The 21,302-nt window shown below is 51.9% G+C and overlaps 3 protein-coding genes across 7 annotated transcripts; all 3 read right to left on the bottom strand.

Moving 5' to 3' along the window:
• Nucleotides 1–875: 875 nt before the first annotated feature.
• Nucleotides 876–8,417, bottom strand: NOL3 (nucleolar protein 3). 2 transcript variants are annotated; one of them, XM_007517786.3, is made up of 4 exons: nucleotides 8,265–8,417; nucleotides 2,090–2,393; nucleotides 1,133–1,414; nucleotides 876–1,032 (listed from the first exon to the last, which is right to left on the bottom strand). In XM_007517786.3, exons 2-4 carry the CDS (start codon nucleotides 2,382–2,384, stop codon nucleotides 1,025–1,027), a joined length of 585 nt encoding a protein of 194 aa, XP_007517848.1. In that variant the 5' UTR covers nucleotides 2,385–2,393; nucleotides 8,265–8,417; the 3' UTR covers nucleotides 876–1,024. The 2 variants fall into 2 exon arrangements, with proteins under 2 accessions (XP_007517848.1, XP_016041349.1); XM_016185863.2 differs by lacking the exon at nucleotides 8,265–8,417 and adding an exon at nucleotides 8,035–8,220.
• Nucleotides 8,418–9,032: 615 nt separating this feature from the next.
• Nucleotides 9,033–16,193, bottom strand: HSF4 (heat shock transcription factor 4). Of its 3 annotated transcripts, none has more exons than XM_007517744.3 (13): nucleotides 15,991–16,193; nucleotides 15,134–15,242; nucleotides 14,913–15,040; nucleotides 14,676–14,800; nucleotides 14,334–14,409; nucleotides 14,153–14,217; nucleotides 13,513–13,615; nucleotides 13,041–13,168; nucleotides 12,687–12,920; nucleotides 10,085–10,190; nucleotides 9,926–9,991; nucleotides 9,577–9,646; nucleotides 9,033–9,343 (listed from the first exon to the last, which is right to left on the bottom strand). In XM_007517744.3, the coding sequence occupies exons 1-13, from the start codon at nucleotides 16,111–16,113 to the stop codon at nucleotides 9,192–9,194; spliced, it is 1,485 nt and encodes a 494-aa protein (XP_007517806.1). In that variant the 5' UTR covers nucleotides 16,114–16,193; the 3' UTR covers nucleotides 9,033–9,191. The 3 variants fall into 3 exon arrangements, with proteins under 3 accessions (XP_007517806.1, XP_007517807.1, XP_060041359.1); XM_007517745.3 differs by having other exon boundaries at nucleotides 12,687–12,810; nucleotides 13,041–13,196; nucleotides 13,509–13,615; XM_060185376.1 differs by lacking the exon at nucleotides 12,687–12,920.
• A 1,011-nt stretch (nucleotides 16,194–17,204) lies between these two features.
• On the bottom strand, nucleotides 17,205–21,298 carry FBXL8 (F-box and leucine rich repeat protein 8). 2 transcript variants are annotated; one of them, XM_007517746.3, is made up of 3 exons: nucleotides 21,184–21,298; nucleotides 19,182–19,404; nucleotides 17,205–18,497 (listed from the first exon to the last, which is right to left on the bottom strand). In XM_007517746.3, the coding sequence occupies exons 2-3, from the start codon at nucleotides 19,331–19,333 to the stop codon at nucleotides 17,522–17,524; spliced, it is 1,128 nt and encodes a 375-aa protein (XP_007517808.1). In that variant the 5' UTR covers nucleotides 19,334–19,404; nucleotides 21,184–21,298; the 3' UTR covers nucleotides 17,205–17,521. The 2 variants fall into 2 exon arrangements, with proteins under 2 accessions (XP_007517808.1, XP_016041321.1); XM_016185835.2 differs by lacking the exon at nucleotides 21,184–21,298 and adding an exon at nucleotides 19,982–20,158.
• Nucleotides 21,299–21,302: the final 4 nt, after the last annotated feature.

Here is a 21,302-nt window from a genome sequence, read left to right on the forward strand (position 1 = left end):
CACTCTACTCCCTAGGGCTGGGAGGTGGCTTCTAAGGGACTGGTGAAGGGAGCAGTGTTCCTGTGAAACTTACTGGCTATTCCTAGCCCCACTCTTATTATCTGTTTCACAGTATTTCAGGCCATGTGAATCTAGCTCAAATATTTGCTTGACCATGCTGCTTCCCACCCCCACCCCACCTCCCACTGGCCTCTGCTGTTCCTGTCTTTGTTCACACACTGCAGCTGGTCTCTGGCAGAGGTTGGCAGTGGCCACAGTCAGGCCTGATAGGCAGGTCCCTACCTGTTTCCAGTCCTGAGCCCCTGATGGACCAGGAGAGGTGCTGAGGTAGTGTCATTTCCCAGTTTCACTGCAGACTCAGTGTGTGGTGTTGACCCAGTCCCATTCCCACCCTTGGCCTTGGTTTTCCCTTTGTAATTATCCAGAAACAGAAACGCAGCAGCAAAGTCCTTATTCATTTAGTCAGTGAGTATGTATCTGTACTGGTCAGAACCGTCACTGAGCTCCCACTCCAGAGAGAAGCCAGTCAATTAAAATAACAAGTATGATGAATTGTGTGGACTCTGTCTTCTTCTTCCTCTCTTCAAATCTCCCTTCCCAAGACTGTACTCTAGCCTTTCATAAGTTAACCACCTTCCCTTGCTGTCTGTGTCTGGCCCTGGGACTTCTATGACTTGGAGCTGTTGGCTACACAGTTCTCCAAGTGGCTCGTGATTGGTAAAGATCTGTGGAGCAGGGCCCAGGTCTATGGCTCTTGTTCTACTGGGGGTCTGGGATCTTGAGGAGGTGCAGCTCAAGCTGTTGAGGACAGAGTGGGAATGTGGAATGTGCTGTGGATGATCAATCCACCTAGTTCTTGAGCAAAGAGCCAGAACTGCAGAGAGAGCCCACACTTCCCTCTGGAGTTTATTCACTTCTAGTAGTCACTGGACCAGAAGGAGCTTTGGTGGCATCCCACCCAGCCAGGCAGGAACCCAGGTCCTATCCAGCTTGGGCCAGGAAGGACCTGTCAGCTCTCTGACCTTCAGGAATCTAGAGATAATGGGGACAAAGTGGTCAGTTAGGTGGACTGCCTCCCAGGGCAAACCCTCCCGCTAACTGGTAGAGGGTTAGGGCAGCCTCATATCTTTACCTTCATCTGGCTCCAGCTCAGGTTCAGGTTTAGATTTGGTCTCAAGTTCTTGTTCTGCCTCTAGTTCCAGTTCTGCCATTAGTTCCTCTTCTAATTGGAGTTCCAACTCTCGCTTAGTCCTTTCAGACACCTCAGCTTCCAGCTCTGACTCAGGTTTCTCTTGGTTTGGGGAGCTTTCGGGATCTTCAGTCTGGCTGCTGTCTGAGCATATGATCACCGGGGTGCATTCCTCAGGCACACAGTGGCTTGGACATGGAGGGTCATAGGTGCGTTCTCGGTAGCCTGGAGTGAAGACAGGCTCAGTTTCCCCTTGGGATAGTTCCTCTACTTTCACCCTTTTCTTTTTTCTTTTAATTTTTTAAAAATATTTATTTTCCCTTCTGTTGCCCTTGTTGTTTAACATTGTTGTGGTTATTGATGTCATTGTTGTTGGATAGGACAGAGAGAAATGGAGAGAGGAGGGGAAGACAGAGGGAGAGAGAAAGATAGACACCTGCAGACCTGCTTCACCGCTTGTGAAGCAACGCCCCTGAAGGTGGGGAGCTGGGGGCTCAAACCGGGATCCTTACACTGGTCCTTGCACTTTGTTCTGCGTGTGCTTAACTTGCTGAGCTACCGCCCAACTCCCTACTTTACCCTTTTCTATATTATTATTATTTTTTCCTTTTGTTTCCCTTGTTTTAGTTATTATTGTTAATGTTGTCATTGTTGGATAGGACAGAGAGAAATGGAGAGAGGGGGGTGGAGAAAGACACCTGCAGACCTGCTTCACCGCCTGTGAAACGACGCCCCTGCAGGTGGGGAGCCGGGGGCTCGAACCGGGATGCTTACGCTGGTCCTTGTTCTTCGCGCCATGTGCGCTTAACCTGCTGCGCTACCGCCCGACTCCCTACTTTCACCTTTTTCTATGGGAGAGGACAACTCACCCTCCTCTTCCCATATTCCGTCCACACTCACCAGTGCCCACATGCTGCCATTCCCAGGTTGGGTCGGGTGCTCGCACCATCTGCTGGGCACAGCGCAACAGCTCCTGGCTAGAGGCTTCGCCCTTGCTCTGCACCAGCAGCAGCAGGCGACGCACACGGCGCTCAGCATCAGGCAGTGCGTCCAGTTCCTCATACTCAGGCTGGGTAAGCACGCCCCGCGCCAATAGCGTGTCCAGCAGCAGCCCTGAGTCAGCCTGCAGTGACTCCACCAAGCGCTTCCGCTCACGGTCAATTGTCTCTGAGGGCCGCTCCTGTGCGTTGCCCATGGTAGGGGACTGTATGGGAGGAGAGAGAGGTATTGGGGGCTGGGACTTCCCCATCCTTGAGTCCTGGAGTCTCAGTGAGCACTGGTAGTTGGGGTTTAAGTTCACCTAGACCCTGATAGCCGGCAGCTCCTCAGCATAGGACTTGTCCTCCTGCCCCTTCCACTTCTGTGCAGCTCAGGATTCTTCTGTGGTTCCTAAATGTCAGTGACCCATGCTCCTCACCTGCACTATGCTCTCTGAGGACCCCACATCCTGACTTTCTGATCCCCCACTGCATGCACAGATGATGCAACCCTGTTCAGACCCCATTTATCCAAACTAACTACTATGCCCCACAACTGTTTCTTTAGCAGACAGACCTAAGACTGATTCTGATACCCCACACCCAACTTGCAATCTGCTGATATTTTCCCTTCATCCTCACTACTTACTTAGTCTAACTTTTCACTTCTAGCCTAGAAAGATCCTGCAGAGTCCCAGATCTCCTCTGCACCCAGAGGACAAGTACTGAGTACCTTCCCTCTCCTCTCACCTGCTGGAAGTCCAGACCCTTTATCCTGACCCTGAAGATACCTTCCCAGAACAGGTGCCCTGCCTTACTCATCACTCCACCAGCAATGCCACTTAGAAAGCTGCAGTTTCGGGAGTCGGGCGGCAGCGCAGAGGGTTAAGTGCAAGTGGCACAAAGCGCAAGGACTGGCATAAGGATCCTGGTTCCAGCCCCCGGCTCCCCACCTGCAGGGGAGTCGCTTCACAAGCGGTGAAGCATGTCTGCAGGTGTCTTTCTCTCCCCCTCTGTCTTCCCCTCCTCTCTCCATTTCTCTCTGACCTATCCAACAACAACAACATCAATCATAACTACAACAATAAAACAAGGGCAACAAAAGGGAATAAATAATAAAATTAAAATAAAAATAAAAATAAAGAAAGCTGCAGTTTCAATATGGTTTCATGGCCCTTCCTGACTACCTAATACCTGAAAGTGACACCTGAATTCTCCTGAGTCCTAACTTTGACTAAGATCTAACATCACTTAAGACCTGTCTTCTAGGGGCTGGGTGGTGGCACACCTGGTTGAGCGCACATGTTACAGTGCTCAGGGACTGAGGTTCGAGTCCCCAGTTCCCACCTGGCAGGGGGAAAGCTTCACAAGTGGTGAAGCAGTGCTACAGGTGTCTATCACTCCCTTCCCTCTTGATTTCTGGCTGTCTCTATCCAATAAATATATAAAGATAATGCAATAAAAATTTTTTTTTAAATACCTGTCTCCTTGTTGCCCTGAGAAGGACTAACAGATGCCTTTAGCTTCATTGGGAAGTACCTAGGACCCCACTCATAAAAGGTACCAACAAGGGCAGGGGTCGATAGCATAATAGTTATGCAAACAGACTCTCATGCCTGAGGCTCCAAAGTCCTAGGTTCAATCTCCCCACACCACCATAAGCCAGAGCTGAGTAGTGCACTGGTTAAAAAAAAAAAAAAAAAAAAGTACCAACAAATACTTGCTGAAGTTTAACAATTTTCCTCCATGGATCCTCCCATTTTGAGAGGCTGTCTACCAAACAAAAGGTGCTAAGTAGAAATTAACATGCACACTATTAATCACAAGTAAAACATGAGGGGAAAAAAAAAATCAATGTGCATGGTCCAGGAGGTGGGGCAGTGGATAAGACACTGGATTCTCAAGAGGTTGATGTTTGATGCCTGGCAGTGCATATCCCAGAGTTATGTATGATTCTTTCTCTTCTATCTCTCTCACTAAAAAACATCTCTAAAGAAGAAAGAAATTACAAGTGGGGGAGATAGCATAATGTTTATACAAAAAGACTTTCATGTCTGAGGCTCCAAAGTCTGAGGTTCAGTACTCCACACCACCATAAACCAGAGCTGAACAGTGTTTTGGTATCTTATTAAAATAAGAAACAAGGGGCTGTCTGTCTTTCTCTCCCCCTCTCTGTCTTCCTCTCCTCTCTCAATTTCTCTCTGTCCTATCCAACAACGACAATAATATTAACAACGATAGACAACAAGGGCAACAAAAGGGAAGAAGTGGCCTCCAGGGGCAGTGGATTCGTAGTGCAGGCACTGAGCCCCAGTAATAACCCTGGAGGCAAGAAAAAATGTTAATAAGAAACAAATGTTTAAAAAAAAAAGTCCACAAATCCTTTATTTATATATATATATATTTTTTAAATATTTATTCCCTTTTGTTGCCCTTGTTCTATTGTTGGAGTTATTATTGTTGTTATTGATGCCGTCGTCATTGTTGGATAGGACAGAGAGAAATGGAGAGAGGAGGGGAAGACACTGGAAGAGAAAGACAGACACCTGCATACTTGCTTCACCACTTATGAAGCGACTCCCCTGCAGGTGTGGAGCCGGGGGCTCGAGCTGGGATCCTTACGCTGGTCCTTGTGCTTTGCGCCAACCCGCTGTACTACTACCCGACTCCCACAAATCTTTTATTCTATAAAAAATAAAATACGTTCGTGGTCCAGGAGGTGGCGTAGTGATAAAGCTTTGGACTCTCAAGCAGGAGGTCCTGAGTTTGATCCCTGGCAGCACATGTGCCTGAGTGATGTCTGGTTCTTTCTCTCTCCTCCTATCTTTCTCATTAATAAATAAATAAAATAAAATATGTTCGAGCCCCCAGCTCCCCACCTGCAGGGGGATTGCTTCATAGGTGATGAAGCAGGTCTGCAGGTGTCTATCTTTCTCCCCCCCTCTGTCTTCCCCTCCTCTCTCCATTTCTCTCTGTCCTATCCAACATCAATAGCAATAATAACTACAACAACAATGAAAAACAAGGACAACAAAAGAGAAAATAAGTTAATTAAATAATAACAATTTAAAAATACAAGAAATTAACATACTCTGTCCTATTGAGTAAAAGTGAGACACTTGACCTAAGGGCCATAGAAGCTTGGCCCTGGGGCAGCTTGGAACATTCCTACTGATGACCACAGAATGTGAGCTTGATCTACAGGGATGCAGAGGTCACATAGGCTCCTAAGCTGAATATGGACCCCAGATCACATCAAACTGATGGGATTTACAGCCAACTATTTATACCCCTTTCCCATATTTGGGAGCTACTCTCTTCCCTGATCCAGCTTTCTGGCCCTTTTTCCAGCCATGACATCATCTCCCCAGACAAGAACTAGGATCCACCTGCATATCAGATTTCAGGCTCAGGGAAAAAACAAAACTAGTACGGCCACAGGCCCTTGGAATATAACTAAAATAGGCCTACTAGCTGTCTACAAAATGGAGTACCCCCCAACTCTTAACCTGCACTACTCCAGCCTTTAGGTTCATGATTAGTCAACAACTTATTTGGCTTTATATGTTAACTCTCTTTTCAGCCACCAGGTTCCAGATGCTACCATGATGCCAACCAGACTTCCCTGGACAGACAACCTCACCAATGTGTCCTGGGGCTCCGATTCCCCAGAGCCCTGTCCCACTAAGGAAAGAGAGAGAGAGGTTGGGAGAAGAGATCGACCTGTCAGCGCCCATGTTCAGCAGGGAAGCAATTACAAAAGTCAGACCTGGGGAACAGGTGGCGGCACACCTGGTTGAGTGCACGTTACAGTGCAAAAGGACCTCGGTTCGAGCCCCTGGTCCCCCCCTGCAGGGGGAAAGCTTCATGAGTGGTGAAGCAGGGCTTCAGGTGACTCTGCCTCTCTCCCTTTCTATCTTCCCCATCCCTCTCAATTTCTGGCTGTCTCTATCCAATAAATAAATAAAGATTTAAAAAAAAAAAGCCATACCTTTTACCTTCTGCATCCCATAATGATCTTGGGTCCATACTCCCAGAGGGTTAAAGAATAGGAAAGCTATCGAGGGAAGGGTTGGGATACGGAGTTCTAGTGATGGGAATTGTGTGGAGTTGTACCCCTCTTAGCCTATGGTTTTGTCAGTGTTTCCTTTTGATAAATAAATAAAAGAAGAAAAAGAAGCTAGGCCCTGGACCACTCCCTCTCAACTCCTCTTTGCTGGTCTTCACTTTATCCACCTATCACTCTCCTGGGTCTCATCTTATCTTTGGAGTCCTTCCTTACCTCTTTACTGAGCTCTGAAAAGAGGGATTTTGTCCTAGTTCCCTGGTTCTACCTCTCAGGTCTCACTATCACCTGACATCATGGCCATGTTTTAAATGTCAATCCAACAGGTCACTAAGTAGACATCAGGACTACCTCAGTTCACCCTCTCCCTTCATCTTTCATCTATGAGTGCAGATCTACCTGATCACCTGACCTGTAGCAGTCTCTTTGAATACCTCTCACTCCCACTCCCCTAACCCCACAGCATGGTGACTGCAACAACTCTCTGGGGCAAAACTTTTTGTCTCTACTTTATAGATGGGGAGACACGGTCAGGCAGACCAAGGAGAAGAACTGGAATCTGACTTGCTCCAGTCTGAACCACAATGTGTGGTTGTCTGTCAAGCGGAATGTCAGCACAGACCACCTATCCTACCCACCCCCGTCAGAACTACTCATCTATTACAGCCACTTCTCACCCCCTTGGACAGCAGGATCCACTTCCTTCCACTACTCAGTGCGGAGAGAACTTCCCAAGCACCTTATGCTTCTAAACCTTTGAAGATGCTATTCCCCAAGACTAGAATAACATGCTGTCGACCGACCCATCCTCCCAGACTTAAACGCCCCTGTCTATCCAGTACCTAAGTGTCCCAAAGGCAGATTGGCTTCTTCTGATTACTCCAGTGGGCAGTGTACATGCTCACATTGTACTGACACAATGAATTGTGAATTCATAGACTCTCTGCCCTCTTCAACTGAGCTGCTCTGCCAATCTTTGTACAGGTGTAGAGAGGAGGCAGACTGGATTAGTCTCTTTTTTCCTCTTACTCCTCCCCAAGTAATTATTTCTTAATTGAGACAAATTGTGAGGGGAAGTGCTGGGGAGACAGCATAATTGTTATGCAAAAGACTTTCATGCCTGAGGCCATAAGGTCCCAGGATCAATCCCCCAGCACCACACCACAAGCTAGAGCTAAGCAGTTCTCTGGCCTATTTCTCTCTCCTCTGTATCTCTCCTATTAAAATAAATAAGAGTATTTTGGGGCCAGGCAGTGGTACACCTGGTTGAGTGCCCATGCCACAGTGCACAATGACCCGGGTTCAAGCCCCCAGTCCCCACCTGCAGGGCAGAGGCTTCATAAGTGGTGAAATGGTGCTGTAGTTGTCTCTCTGTCTCTATCCCTATCTTGCCCTTCCTTTGAGATTTTCGGCTGTTTCTTACACCGGTTCTTGTGCTTTGCGCCACCTGCGCTTAACCTGCTGCGCTACCCAAAGTACTCTGGCTGTTTCTATCCAATAAAGATAACAGAAAAAAATCTTTATAAAATTAATTTTTAAAAAAAGAGGGAAGGGAAAGTAGGTAGGGAAAGAGACACCTGCAACACTGCTTCACCATTAGTGAAGTTCCTCCTGGTGCTTACAAAATGCAATGTGTACTCTACCGGATGCACCACCTCCCGCCCTCCTTCCCACCAAGTAATTTTCCTGTTAGCTTCTTCTTTCCTCTACTCCAAGCCCTGCTCTGTTCAGTCTGCCTTACGGAGACCCGCCCGGCTGGCCTGAACTCTCCTCTGAGGCTCTCAATGCTCAGAAGTGAATACCGAGGTTTTGTCGCGGCCAGTCCTTCAAGGGTCACAAGGCAGATCTTTCCGGGAGCACCAGACGCGGCTGTGGGTGCAAAGTGGAGAATGGGGTTCTCAGTCTCGCGCCCCAAGCAGGGAGCGAGGGCTGCGCTGCGTAACCGCAAGGTGACTCTATCTCCACTCCGCGGTCTTGGAGGCCCAGCCCCCTGCCGGGCAGGGCGGGGCGGGGCGGGGTGGGAGTCACAAACCTCTTACGGGCGCGGCTGCGGGTGCTGGGACACTGATTCAGCCCAGTCCCAGTTTCTCTTCCCTCCCTCCGCAGGGTGGGGGTGCGGCTCCGGGTCTGCTGCGCTGCGGTCGGACTCCTACTTCCAGGTCACCCCCCCCCCCCCCGACCTCCAGTCGAGCTCCAGCGGGGCGGGAGATGACTAGGCAGAAAGGGGAGGACTGGGTGGTGGTGGGAGCAGCAGCTGTGACGGGGGCGGGGCGGCCAGGGCTGCCGGGAACCAGACCGGGAGGGGGGAGGCGGGGCAGTCTTTTGGGGACTGGGTGGGGTGTGGGCCGCTGAGGCAGTAGGCTAGTGTACTCGATCCGCTTTCCCTCTGCCCCGGGCGCACCAAGTGAGTCAGGGAGGGAACAGTCCTGCCTACTCCACCTCCACCCCCAATACCCTGTGCCCACTCTGAGATATACTTATCCTCGCGACACCCATCCTCTGCTGGTCACTGGTGAGGTTCAGAGAACATGACCAGCTTACCCAGCATCTCAGTGTGGATGAAGTGCCGAGCTGGGTAACACCTGAAGCCTCGCCTCCGGGAAGCTGCACTCAGTTCGAACTCCTGGGCAGGTGGATCTGGGCCTAGATTGGAGAACTAAGGCCCTCCACTCTCCAGGGGTTCCTCCATTAAAATTCTAGAGTCTGGGTGCTTCTATAAATGAAAAAGTTGCCTCTCCCCCCTCCCCCCATTCCTTATGACTTCTGTGCTTCCTGGTCGGTAGAGAAAAGAGACCAGAAACACAGGAGGGAACAATGCCATTTATGTACAGGACTTGGTTATGGAGTAGGGAACCGAGTAACAGGGGCTTCTCTCAACTTCCAACTTCCGCCAGGGGCTGCCAAAAGCTGAGCAGGAAGTGCGTGGAGCTCCTCGGAATGGTTTTGTGTAGAGCTGGTCTCAGGGGGAGGGATTGGCTCCAGAACCCAAATAGGAGGCCTGGCTCTCAGGGGTGCTGTAAATAGTTAAAGCTCCAGGCAGGCCCAGGGCTGGGCCTCCCAAAGTTGCTTGGACGTCCAGCAGGAGTGGTGTTCCAAATGTGGAGTCCTTCCCTAGGGGAATGGGGCTGCACTCAGCAGAGAACCAGTTCCCTCTTTACTCTGGGGAAAAGCCCCCACTTGCCCTCTGGTCAATTAGGATGAAATATCCATTCTCAACCTCCCAATTCTCACTCAAAGATGAGAGTATGGGTTGTTTAAGCAGCTCTTTGCAGGGCACTGAGGATTTCCCTCCAAACAAAAACTACCAGGTCCACCCCCATTTCTTGAGTTATCACAACCATTACCTGAGCTTGGAGAATTTAAGCCCTTGACTGTTAATTCAGTCTCACCCCTCTCTGGAACAATGGGCTGCATCTGTAAGAGAGAACCCCAGAAAGCAGGTGTGGTGAGAAGCTGAGGAGAACTGGGGCTTTGGGTTTTGAGAAAGATCAGCCAGAGACTAGAGAGCTTGCTTGGTTCAGCATTCCCCAACCTCATCTTCCCCACCTCAATTCTTCTCTTGCCCCTCACAGGAGCACTGCTTAACCCTGGCTTATAGTGGTGCTCGGGACTGAACCTGTGACCTTGGAGCCTTAGGCTTGAGTCACTGTGCATAGCCACTATGCTACTTCCTCTGTCCTACCACCATCTTACCAGAGACACCTCCATGTCCAAGTCCATCAGGGTCCATTCTCTCCCTTGGAGATTGGGGCCCACCACCTGGTGAGAAGTAGATCTGGGTTAATGATGTCCTTCACAGACTGCAAAGACAGCTACACCCACTGGGCACCATTGCCCCTGCCCTGTACTCACATCTACGGATCCTGCAGTCTCTACACTTTCAGAGGGAGCCCGAAGCAGCATTGAAGGCAGCAGATTCTCTGGGCTTCGGCCCCCTCGCTCCATGCCTAGAGACCCCCTGTGTATAGACAACTGCTGGTGACCTGCAGTGCTCACACCATACCCCCCCAATTAGGTTCCCAAGGAATGGAGCACATCAGGATCAGTCTGATGTCTGAAGGAATGCTGGGAGAGGACACCCTCCCCCCACTACACACAGAGGAGAATAAAGAGGGTGCCTCCCTGAGCCTCCTGCCTTTGGTCTGTGGTTTGAGCTTTGGAGTTGGGGTTTGGGCTGTGTCCCCCTCACAATGTGACTGTCAGTACCAGTGTTTATTAAACCAGTGTGTACTTTACATCCACCTCAATGGAATCCCATTTTATTTTTCATTATACATATATTTAAATATGGGTAAACATTTTTTTACATTATTTTATTTATTTTGGCTAGACATAAATTGAAAGAGTAGTCCAGGAGGTGGTGCAGTGGATAAAGCATTGGATTCTCAAGTATGAGGTCCCAAATTCAATCCCTGGCAGGCAGCACACATACCAGAGTGATATCTGGTTCTTTCTCTCTACCTATCATTCTTTATGAATAAACAAGTAAAATCTTTTATTTTAAAAAAGATAAAGAGAAGGGGAGGCAGTGGGGAGAGATACCTGCAGCATTGCTTTATCACTTGTGAAGCTTCTCCCCCTGAAGGTGGGAACCAGGGGCTTGAAACCTGGTCCTTGCACACTATAATGTGTGCACTCAACCAGGTGTGCCACTGCCCAGCCCCTATATATAAATTTTCACCAGAGCACTGCTCAGTTCTTGCTTAAGGTGGTGGTGATGTTAGGGACAGAACCTAGAACTTCAGAGCCTCTGCATGCAAGTCTTTTTGCATAAATATACTATTTCCTTAGCCCTCCTGTAGGCTTCTTTAAAATACAGAGTCCCTACAGCACCTACCCTCAGAGAAGATAATGTAGTTCAATGGCTAAAACTTTGAACTCACCCCTCCCACACATGCTCCCCCAAGCATGAGTTTGGTCCTTGGCAACACATGGGCTAGAGTAGCATTCTGGTTCTCTTCCTCCACTAATAAGTAAATAAATATTTTTCATATTTTATTTATTTACTTATTTGTTTATTGGATAGAGACAAAGAGAAAAGGAGGAGATGGGGAGAAAGAGACACCTGCAGCCCTGCTTTACCATTTGTGAAGCTTCCCTACTGCAGGTGGCAACTGGGGGGGTCCTTAGGCATGGTAACATGCATATTCAATCTGATGCATCATCACCTAGCCCCTATTTAAAAAAAATATTTATTGGGAGTCAGGCAGTAGTGCAGTGGGTTAAGCATAAGTGGCGCAAAGCTCAAGGACCAGCGTAAGGATCCCGGTTCGAGCCCCCGGCTCCCCACCTGCAGAGGAGTCGCTTCATAGGCGGTGAAGTAGGTCTGTGGATGTCTTTCTTTCTCTCCCCCTCTGTCTTCCCCTCCTCTCCCCATTTCTCTCTGTCTTATCCAACAACAATGACATCAATAACAATAACAATAAGAAAACAAGGGGAACAAAAGGGAATAAATAAATATCAAAAAAATCTTTAAAAATATTTATTGGGGCTGGGTGGTGGTACACCTGGTTGAGGACATATGATATCATATGCAAGGACCTGGGTTCAAGCCCCTGGTCCTTACCTGTAGTAGGGAAGTTTCATGAGTGGTGAAGCAGTGCTGCATGTGTCTCTTTCTCCTCTGGCTTTCCTTCTGTCTCAATTTCTATCAAATATTTCAGAGGACCTAGTGGGTGTTGTATTATGTGGAAGACTGAACAATGTTATACATGCACAAACTATTGTATTCACTGTCGAATGTAAAACATTAATCCCCCAAATAAAGGGAAAAATAATTACTTTATTATTTATTATTTTATTTATTTATTCCCTTTTGTTGCCCTTGTTGTTTTATTGTTGTAGTTATTATTGTTGTTATCATCGTTGTTGGATAGGACAGAGAGAAATGGAGAGAGGAGGGGAAGACAGAGAGGAGGAGAGAAAGATAGACACCTGCAGACCTGCTTTACCGCCTGTGAAGCGACTCCCCTGCAGGTGGGGAGCTGGGGTTCGAACTGGGATCCTTATGCTGGTCCTTGTGCTTTGCGCCACCTGCGCTTAACCCGCTGCGCTACAGCCCAACTCCCAAATAATTACTTTTTAAAAACACGAAGTACAGCTGGGGAGACAGCATACAGATTATGCAAATAACTTTCATATCTAAGGTTCAGTTCCCAGGTTCAATCCCCAGCACCACTATAAGCCAGAGCTCTGTAGTGCTCTGGTAAATAATAAATAAATAAATAAATAAATAAAGTGCAGAGTCCTGAGTTCTACAGAGATGTTTCCATTGCCCAGGGACTCCAATGCCTATGTGATAATGACAATATACATGTTGGCCAACAGTGCCCGACTTCCTCCTTAGTCACCAAAGGGTAGGCAAGGCTGAAAGGTTCCACTGGGCTAGTTGTACTGACCTAGCTGCAAAAGAGACCCATCGGTCCCACAGTCAAGAAGGAGGCGCTCTGCTCACCTTTCAGGTATTTCCCTGGGCTCCTGTGGTTCAGGCTGTTGAGCACTCCTGGGCCCCTCAGGGCTGAAGCTCCCTTTCCCATCCAGGATGGCCTGCACCACAGCCACAGGCAGCGGTGGGGGGGCTGTCACGCAGAAGTCACACTCGTTTGGGGCCAGGGCCAGGGCCAGCCTGGCCTCGCCTTCCCCCCCTGGGCTGGCTGGCTCTTCTTTGAGCAGTGCCAGGCCCTTCTCCCTGTGCCAGAGAAAAGCTTCAACCAGACCCCGGACTGACTTCTCCCTCTACCCCCACAGCTATGTGGGCTGTGGACCCTCTTCCACAGGCTCCCCAGAGGACAGCTCTGATCCCTCTTACCTCCTGCCACCATTGGATGGAGAAAGCCTGGCCCCTTCTGGGGATGGAGAGTCTTCAGGGATATCAAAGATAATGGGGCCTCTTGCCCTGTGAGGACTGTTGAGGCCCAAGACAGTCTCTGGGAGGGGCTGTAAGAGAAGCCCAGGTATTTTCTTTCTCACCCCCCACCCAGGACTTGGCCCCTGCACCATATTATTGCTCCTTACGGACTCCTTTATTATTTTTTTTTTCTTCTTTTCCTCAGATAGAGGGTAGAATAGAGAATAGAGCATTGCTTCCATGTGATGGCATGGTGTTCAAAGCTGGGGTTCAATCTTTCACTCTAAGCCATGATAAGAACTAGCACCCACAGAGCCCAGGTGTAAGGGGGAAGGCTGACCTTCATCTTCTCTTCTTTGTGGGAAATGGAGAAAAGGAATAAGACCCTCTGTGTGCTCTGCGGAAGGAAGCTGAAGTCAAAGCAAACACCTACCGACTGGATGAAGTAGGGGTCCTGCAGGAGGGTGCCAGGTAGAGGACAGGCTGTGAATTTGGCTGGCATTGGGCATGAGCTCCCCTCATCCAGCATCAGGGACCTGTGTGGGGGGTGGGGCAGGTTCAGCCCCCATAACCCTCAGCCAGGCCTCCCTCCCACAGGCCTAGGCAGCCAAGTCAGCAGAGCTGAGGCCTGTTGCCAGGGCATTAGTCACATGCTGGAGGCACAAGGGGCTCCCCCCACCCCAGATATGGGGGCCCTTTGGGGGCAGAGAGGGGAGGGAGGCAGCATGGTCTGAGCCCCAGACTCTCTCTCTGTTGGGGGCATTTGGAGGGAGGGGCTGCAAGAGTGGGAATTTGGGGGGTAAATCTTGGATAGAAGAAGCTAAGAATGGGGGTTCTTGATAGTGGACTTGCAAGGGAGGGAGAAGTCCTGGAAGGGAACTTTTTGGGAGATAGCCATGGAGTGAGGGGTACTGCACTGCAAGGGAAAGAATGAGGGTGCCTGGTGAAAGAGGGTCTGGAAGAGGTGAGTCTGAGGGGGATCTCTGGCAGGGAGATCCTGGAGTCCCTTCCAGGAGATTCCAGGGATCTTCTGAAAGTGCAAGTGGGAAGATGTCTCTGGCTTTCTCACTTACAGCTTCCTTTTGGCTCCTGCACTGCTGGGTCCAGCCTGAAGTGGCCCCAAAAGACACTGGATCAGCTGAAGAGGAAGCATAGGATCCATCATACTTTTGGCTTTGCTGCCACCCAGACAAAGCACGTCTGGGTGGATTAAAAGACTGGGAGGAAAAAAGGCATGGACGGGGAGAGGAATACCTTGCCAATCACCCGGTGCTGCTGACCTTGACTCTGTCGCAGTGTCACCACCTCCCTCCATAAGATCTCATTCTGCCTGGGGGTGGGGTGGGGTGGGGAGGAGACGACAACACACATGGGAGGGTGTTGAGGTTGAGGGTGCTCAACCCACCAACACACCCACAGACCAGAGAGGCTGCAGACACTCTGCTGATCATTTATCCAGAGGCCTGAGCTCCACAGCTCTGCCCATTGCTCCAGAGAGACACTGAGGCATGAGGGAGGAAGGGGCTGCCCAGTGCCTCCTGGCGGCCAGCGTCCTCTCGCTCAGACCCCCCTTTCCCTCCGCATCCCCCTCCTTACTGCCTGAGCTCCCGCAGCCGCGCCTCGGTGCTCTCCTGCACTCCCCGCAAAGCCTGCACTTCGCCCAACAGCCGGCCCAGGTCCTCGGGGCGCCAGCGGCCTTCATCGCTTCGCAGCGCGGGCACCTTAGGGTGGGACACAGGGTCAGAGCTCCTTAGGAGTCCGACCTGCCGACGCCCCGCACCCCACCCCGCACGTCCACCCCACAAACGTGCTGACTCTGCAGGCGGCCCCCACCTTGCGCCGCACGCGTTCCAGTAGCTGCTCGCGGCCACGCATGAAGCTCGGGTGCTGGAACTCGACGTGGTCGCGCTCGGGTCTGAGCAGGCCGCCCTGCTCGATGCTCATCACCTTCCGAAAGCCGTCTGGGGAGTGGGGCGCGCGAGGGTGTGTGTCCTGGATCCCATCCCCAGACAACCCCCACCCCTCCTCGCTCGCCCCGGCCCCCCAGAACTCACACATGTTGAGCTGCCTCACAAAACTCGCCATGTTGCTGTGCTTGAAGTATTGGGGCAACACTTCCTTGGCAAAGCGGCTTTGGTCACTCACGAGGAAACTGGTCCCGCTCTGAGGAGAAGGCCCGCCGCGGAGCAGACCCGCAGGGTGAGCCGCCCCAGCCCCCGGCCGCGTACGCGCACTCATACCCACCCTGGGGCCGCTGCGCCCCTCAAGTGAGGTGCGAGACAGAAACTGCTTGGAGGGAGTCGGGCGGTAGCGCAGGAGTTAAGCACACGTGGCGCAAAGTGCAAGGACCAGTGTAAGGATCCCGGTTTGAACCCTGGCTCCCCATCTACAGGGGAGTTGCTTCCCAAGCAATGAAGCAGGTCTGCAGGTGTCTATCTTTCTCTACCCCTCTCTGTCTTTCCCTCCTCTCTCCATTTCTCTCTGTCCTATCCAACAACCATGACATCGATAACAACAACAATAATAACTACAACAATGAAACATCAAGAGCAACAAAAGGGAATAAATAAATAAAATAAATATTTTTTAAAAAGAAACTGCTTTGGAGGCCTAACCTGGGGCCACCCTAGTGAATCACGACCCCAGCCCGCCAAGGGAGACTTAGGAGCAGACTCAGCCCTGGTCTTCTGCTGGTCTGATGAGGTAGCATGGAAACTACACTACCTCCAAGTTCCCTTATGCACTAGATCTCCCTCTGGAGCGCCCCAGAGGAGGTTGTCTCACCCCCACTAAAGCAAAGCACTCCAGAGACGGGGTGTGTGTGTGGGGGGGGGGGCACAGCCCAATCCTAGAGGGGGTCAGAGTGGGTATGGACGTTCACTGAGAAAGGCAAGGGGGTCCCGGCCCTCACCGGACTCCAGCGGATCAGGTGGTCGGTGCCCGGATCTCCCACCAGCGCCCACAGCTTGCCGAGGAAGGCAGGCACGGGACCGGGGCCCGGCTCCGTGGACAGCGAGGCTGGCGTCTCCTGCATGGCGCGGTCTCGGCCCAGCTCCGCGCTCAGCGCCGGGCTGAGCGGGCTTGTCAAAGCCGAGGAAAGTGCTGCGCTTGCCGCCCGCCCCGCCCCGCCCCGCCCCGCCTCTGGGCGGAGAGTCAGGCGGCCCGCACGTGCGAGCCCACAGGGTGGAGCCCTCCAGGACCACTGCACCCGAGGCTGGGTGGCAAGTGTGGGATCTCGGGTCAAATTCCAGCTAGCTTCCTTCCTTCCTTCCTTCCTTCCTTCCTTCCTTCCTTCCTTCGTTTTTATTATTGGATAGAGATACAGAAATTGAGAGGGGAGGAGGTAGACAGTAAAAGAGACAGAAACACCTGCAGCCCTGCTTCACGACTTGTGACACTTTCCCCCTGCAGGAAGGGACGAAGACCAAGGGCTTGAACTTGGGTCCTTATGCACTGTATTGTGTGCTCTTAACCAGGTGCACCACCGCCTGGCCCCTAAATTCCAGCTTTCTTAGGTCTTTCTTAGCTTTTCCTGTTTGCTCATGTGTGTGTGTGTGTGTGTGTCACCCGGGTTATCTCTGGGGCTCGAAATCAGGGCTCCCAGTGGCCATACCCCCTCTTTTTTCTTTGTATTTTTATTTTACAGGACAGAAATTGAGAAAGGAAGGAAGGTAGGAGGAGGGAAAAATAGACACTTGCAGACCTGTTTCACCGCTCATGAAGCGTTCCCCCTGCAGGTGGGTAGCGGGGATCCAACCCGGGTCCTTGATTAGTACTATGTGCCCTTAACCCGGTGGCCACCACCTGCCCCCTCCTTTGTTCTTTGGGATAAATAACCCATGGGCAGTCTAGTGAGGGTCGGGAAAGCCCTAGAGGGCATCGTCCTGCGCAGTGACATGAGTGGATAGACACCGAGAAGGTGCCACCTTCTCGCCTAAGCCCGGGGCCATAGTCGGACTGAGGATATACCACTCTGCTTCGCTCCTCAGCGGCATCTTTCAGTATAACAGGCCGGGAGGTCTATCTCACTTCAGCCCAGGCAACTTTGGTTTCGGGGTCTCTGCTACGTCGTTTTTCGACGTAGCTCCCCTTCAAGACCGACCCCGCCTCTCACAGGGCACAGAGAACACAGCAGGGTTTGTTTATTTCACACTTGTTAGGAGGTAGGGTTTGCCCCTTTGCCATCTTCCCCGTCGGGGTCCCAGAGCTAGTCTCAGTGGAGTAAGGTTGGGGACAAGTGGTCTCAGTCCCGCGGGAAACAGTACTGAGAGCACCGAGTGGATTCAGGGCTCTCAGGGTTGATGCAGATGCCAGCACAAAGACTCCCTTTGCCGAGAGACACAAAAGGCAGCAGGCCTCAGAAGGTAGGAGCTGGCGCGCCTCCGGGCAACCTCCCCACTATGGGAGGTTGCCTCCCGGGAATGGGAGGAGGACTCTCGCCATCACCGCACCAACGTAGGCCGCCAGGGATGTGGCTCCCGTGTTAGCTTGAGCGTGTAGCTGCGCAGACGCGGGCAGTGGGCGCGGAAGGCGAGCAGCACCGAGGGTCTCACCACGCAGAAGCAGTGCACCTCGCGCAGCTCCGGGCAGCGCGCCGCCAGCTCCTCCAGCGCGGCGTCCAGCTCACTCGAAGCGGCGGCGCGCACCTCGAGAAAGTGCAAGGTCGAGGCGTAGTGGCGAGCCGCGAAGCGCACAGGCCCCACGGTGTCCCCAGAGAGGCTGAGGCGCAGCGCGGCCACGGGCACCGAAGGCTGCAGGACGCGAGTCACGCTCTCGGCCGACAGAGCCGGCTCCAGCTCCAGCTCCACCAACAAGCCCGGGTGGCGGCGGCGCAAGGCAGCCCAAGCCACGTCGGGCAGCGGGGGCGCGCGCGCATCCTCCGGGCACGCGCACCGCAGAGCCAGGAGCTGCAAAGGGGGTCGCCCCAGCGCCGCCAGCGCCTCCAGGGCTTCTCGAGACAGGCTGGCCAGATGCAGGCCGAGGGCATCCATGCGCGGGCAGGCCTCCAGCAGCTTCAGCACGGAGCCGGGACCCACGCTGCCCACCAGCGTCTCGTTGTCCAGGAAGAGGCTGTGGAGTTCGGGGCAGCCTTGTGCCACCTGCAGCACCAGCGCATCATCCAGTGTGAAGGGCAAGCGCCGCAGGTTGAGGTGGCGCAGCGCTCCGGCAGTTCTGCAGGTGGCGTGCACGGCGTCCAGGACATCGCGGCCCGCGTCGAAGAGCGGCTTCTCCCCGCGGCACTCCAAGCGCAGGCCTCGCAGTCCCTGGGATCGACCTGCCGCCAGTGCAGTCAGCAACTCGATGGCTTCCCGGCGGCTAGACTCCCTGGATGGCTCGAATTCTAGCCGCAGGTTGTGAATGTGGTTCAGGCAGGTGGACAGATGTGGTGGCAATGTGCTTTCTCCCTCACCACTGCAACTGCAGGTGAGAACAGTGGATAAAAGGCCTCGTTCCTGCCCCTTGAGATCAATGTTTACCCACACCTCAACTTGGATGCCTGTCACTGCACAATGCCTGTCTGGGCCCTGCCCACTATTCCTGGGTAGCCTCTGATGCTGGGAAGGAATTCACACCCTATTCCCCTTACAAGATTTACGGTGCAGTTTGAGTTGAGACGCTAGCAGACAGAAAGAAAGCCAGTGGTGTTCTAGGGACTGAGTTTTTCCGGTAGTCTCTAAAGGGTTGGGGGGTAGACTGCCATATTCCCATTCTTTCCTGGCCACTCCTTAGCTGAGGGACTAAATAGTTGTTAAGGACTAACGAAGTAACTTACTTGGATAGTGCAGTATTTTGCCATGTGAAGGAAATTTTGGTGCTGTGGTATCTCTCTGCCTCTACCTATTTATCTATATTTTGGGGATGGGTGGAGGGTGGGGACACAGAACTTTGGTAATGGGTGTAGTGCTGAACTATATACTGTAATCTTACAATCTTATAACCCACTATTAATCACAAAGAAATATATATGGAGAGAATATTTGAGTGTGTGTGTGTGTGTGTGTGTGTGTGTGTGTGTGTGTGTGTGTTACTAAGCTTCCCTAACCCTGGACTTCACAGAGAGGATGAAGTCGAGGGGGTAGTTAGGGGGAGAAGTGGGCTCACCTGATATAAGTGTCATGCCACACAGTGCTGCAGGTGGCAGCAGCAGCCCAAGTTCTGCAGACCCTGGTGGCAGTGGCACGATCCCGGAGTGGCAGGTGGCAAAAGATGAGCACTAGTACTTCCTCAGGCAGTTGTTTTCCAGGTTCAGTCATGGCCTGACACTGACTGAGTGTTGGCTTTACTGCTCCTGCTCTGGGTCTGGAGAGAGGTAGTTTCCTGGACTCTGAAAGGCCACAGATTTGAGGGGTATCCGTGTTTAGAAATGGCTGTGCACCAGGACCTGCTACATATTTGTAAAACCCAGTGAGAAAAAGAAATGCCAGGCTCTTTGTTCAAAACAATATTAAGAACTTCAGACCAAAGAGAGAAGGACAGCCTAGTTATCAGCTCAGAAATACTACCTGGGGAGGGAAGCTAGCCCAGCTGGGTTGTTGCGTACTTTGTCATGCCCATGACTTAGGTTAAAGCCTGGACCTCACTGTACTGGGAGAAGCTTTGGTGCTGTGGTATCTTCCTTTCTCCCCTACACTCCCTACTTGGGGGGGGGAAGTTTGCTCAAAGCAGTGAGACCTAAGAAAGAAAGCCTGCCTCACCTCCCCCTGCACCCTACACATATAGTCTGGGTCCCCAGAAGACCCAGACTAATCTTCCAGGGGTTCACTGGACTGCTTCCCTGAGTAGGGAAGGACTGGGTCCAAGTCCCACATCTATGGCCATTGAACTGATTTCTCTGACAGGGAGGTTAGTATCAAAAACACTCAGACACTTGTTCAAAATACAAATTCCACAGCTCCACTTACAAATTCAAGCTGTCCGGAAAGTGCAGAGCCAGGGATCTGAATTCTAACAAAGGCGGGATCACAGCAAAGGTCTAAAACTGAGGAATCCCCTCCAAGCCCCAGCACTTCCTAGAAAGTGACTATAGAGTTAATAGGGCAGGAGGATCAAAGAAGACATCCAATTGGCAGGGCTACAGGCCAATCGGGATGCGGAGTGCGGGTGGGGTACAGCTGAATCCTCCCAGAATGGGCGGCCTTTGCACCACCACCTCGAGGGGGGGTGGGCAGCGGCAGCGGTGGTGAGTGCTGCTTCCAATGAAAGGCTAGTGAGACAGAGTCAGGGGATCTGGAGTCTGAGCGGCCCTGGGTTCAAGTTCTGATCCTGACCCCCAGCAGCCCCAAATTTCTGTTAGGCAGTTTGGGTTCATTCCGCAGGCCCAAGTATGAGTCCTTTTTGAAGTTACCTATTTTTTGTAGGGTGCTTGAATGTTAGATACATGTTTTACTCCAATTGTCAGTCTTTTTTTTTTTTTTTTTTTGTTCTTTCTCACTAAGCAAGTGGTTCTTGCTGGGACTTATGCGTCGAGTCTCTTGGGACTTCAAATACCCTTGGCCGGGCTAAAACGAGGAACCGGTTAGGAGTGTGAGAGAGTGGCAGAGATCTTTGAGCTAGCTACCTGACAATTCTGGTTCCCAGGGGCCAGCTATCACCCTAGAATTGGTCGTCTAAAGAATCACTCCGGGGGCCGGGCGGTGGCGCACCTGGTTGAGTGCACATATTACAATGCGCAAGGACTCAGGTTCAAGCCCCCGGTCCCCACCTGCAGGAGGAACTATTTGCGAGTGGTTAAGTAGTGCCGCAGGTGTCTCCCTGTCTCTCTCCCTCTCTGTCACCCTCTTGATTTCTGGCTGTCTCTACCCAATAAATAAAGATAACAATAATAATAAAAAAGAATCACTCCTATGCCGGCTGACAAGACAGTTCACTCATTTGGACAGTGCGCCTGCTCGGTTAAGCTCACGACCCGGTTCCAGCCAGGACCCGACCGCTCTGGGGGTAGCTTCCTTTGTCTCTCAGTCTATTCTTATCTGAAAATGTCAGCTTGGAGCAGTGAAGCTCCGGTGACGAAAATAAAATAAACAGGAATCTTAAATTCCCCAAATCCCTTGCCGCGCACGGGTTAGTCGTTCTCGCTGTCCGAGCAGGGACGCCAGATCCTTACCTGCATGGCTGACCGGAGGGCTCGCCCCAGAGCTGGGCACCGGGGCGGAGGCCAGCGGGGCTGGAAGGGGCTGCGCGCAGCCGGGGGCGGGACGCCGGGGCGGACGGGGCGGCCCGGGT

This window comes from Erinaceus europaeus, chromosome 2 (assembly GCF_950295315.1).
Source record: "Erinaceus europaeus chromosome 2, mEriEur2.1, whole genome shotgun sequence".
NCBI lineage: Eukaryota > Metazoa > Chordata > Mammalia > Eulipotyphla > Erinaceidae > Erinaceus > Erinaceus europaeus.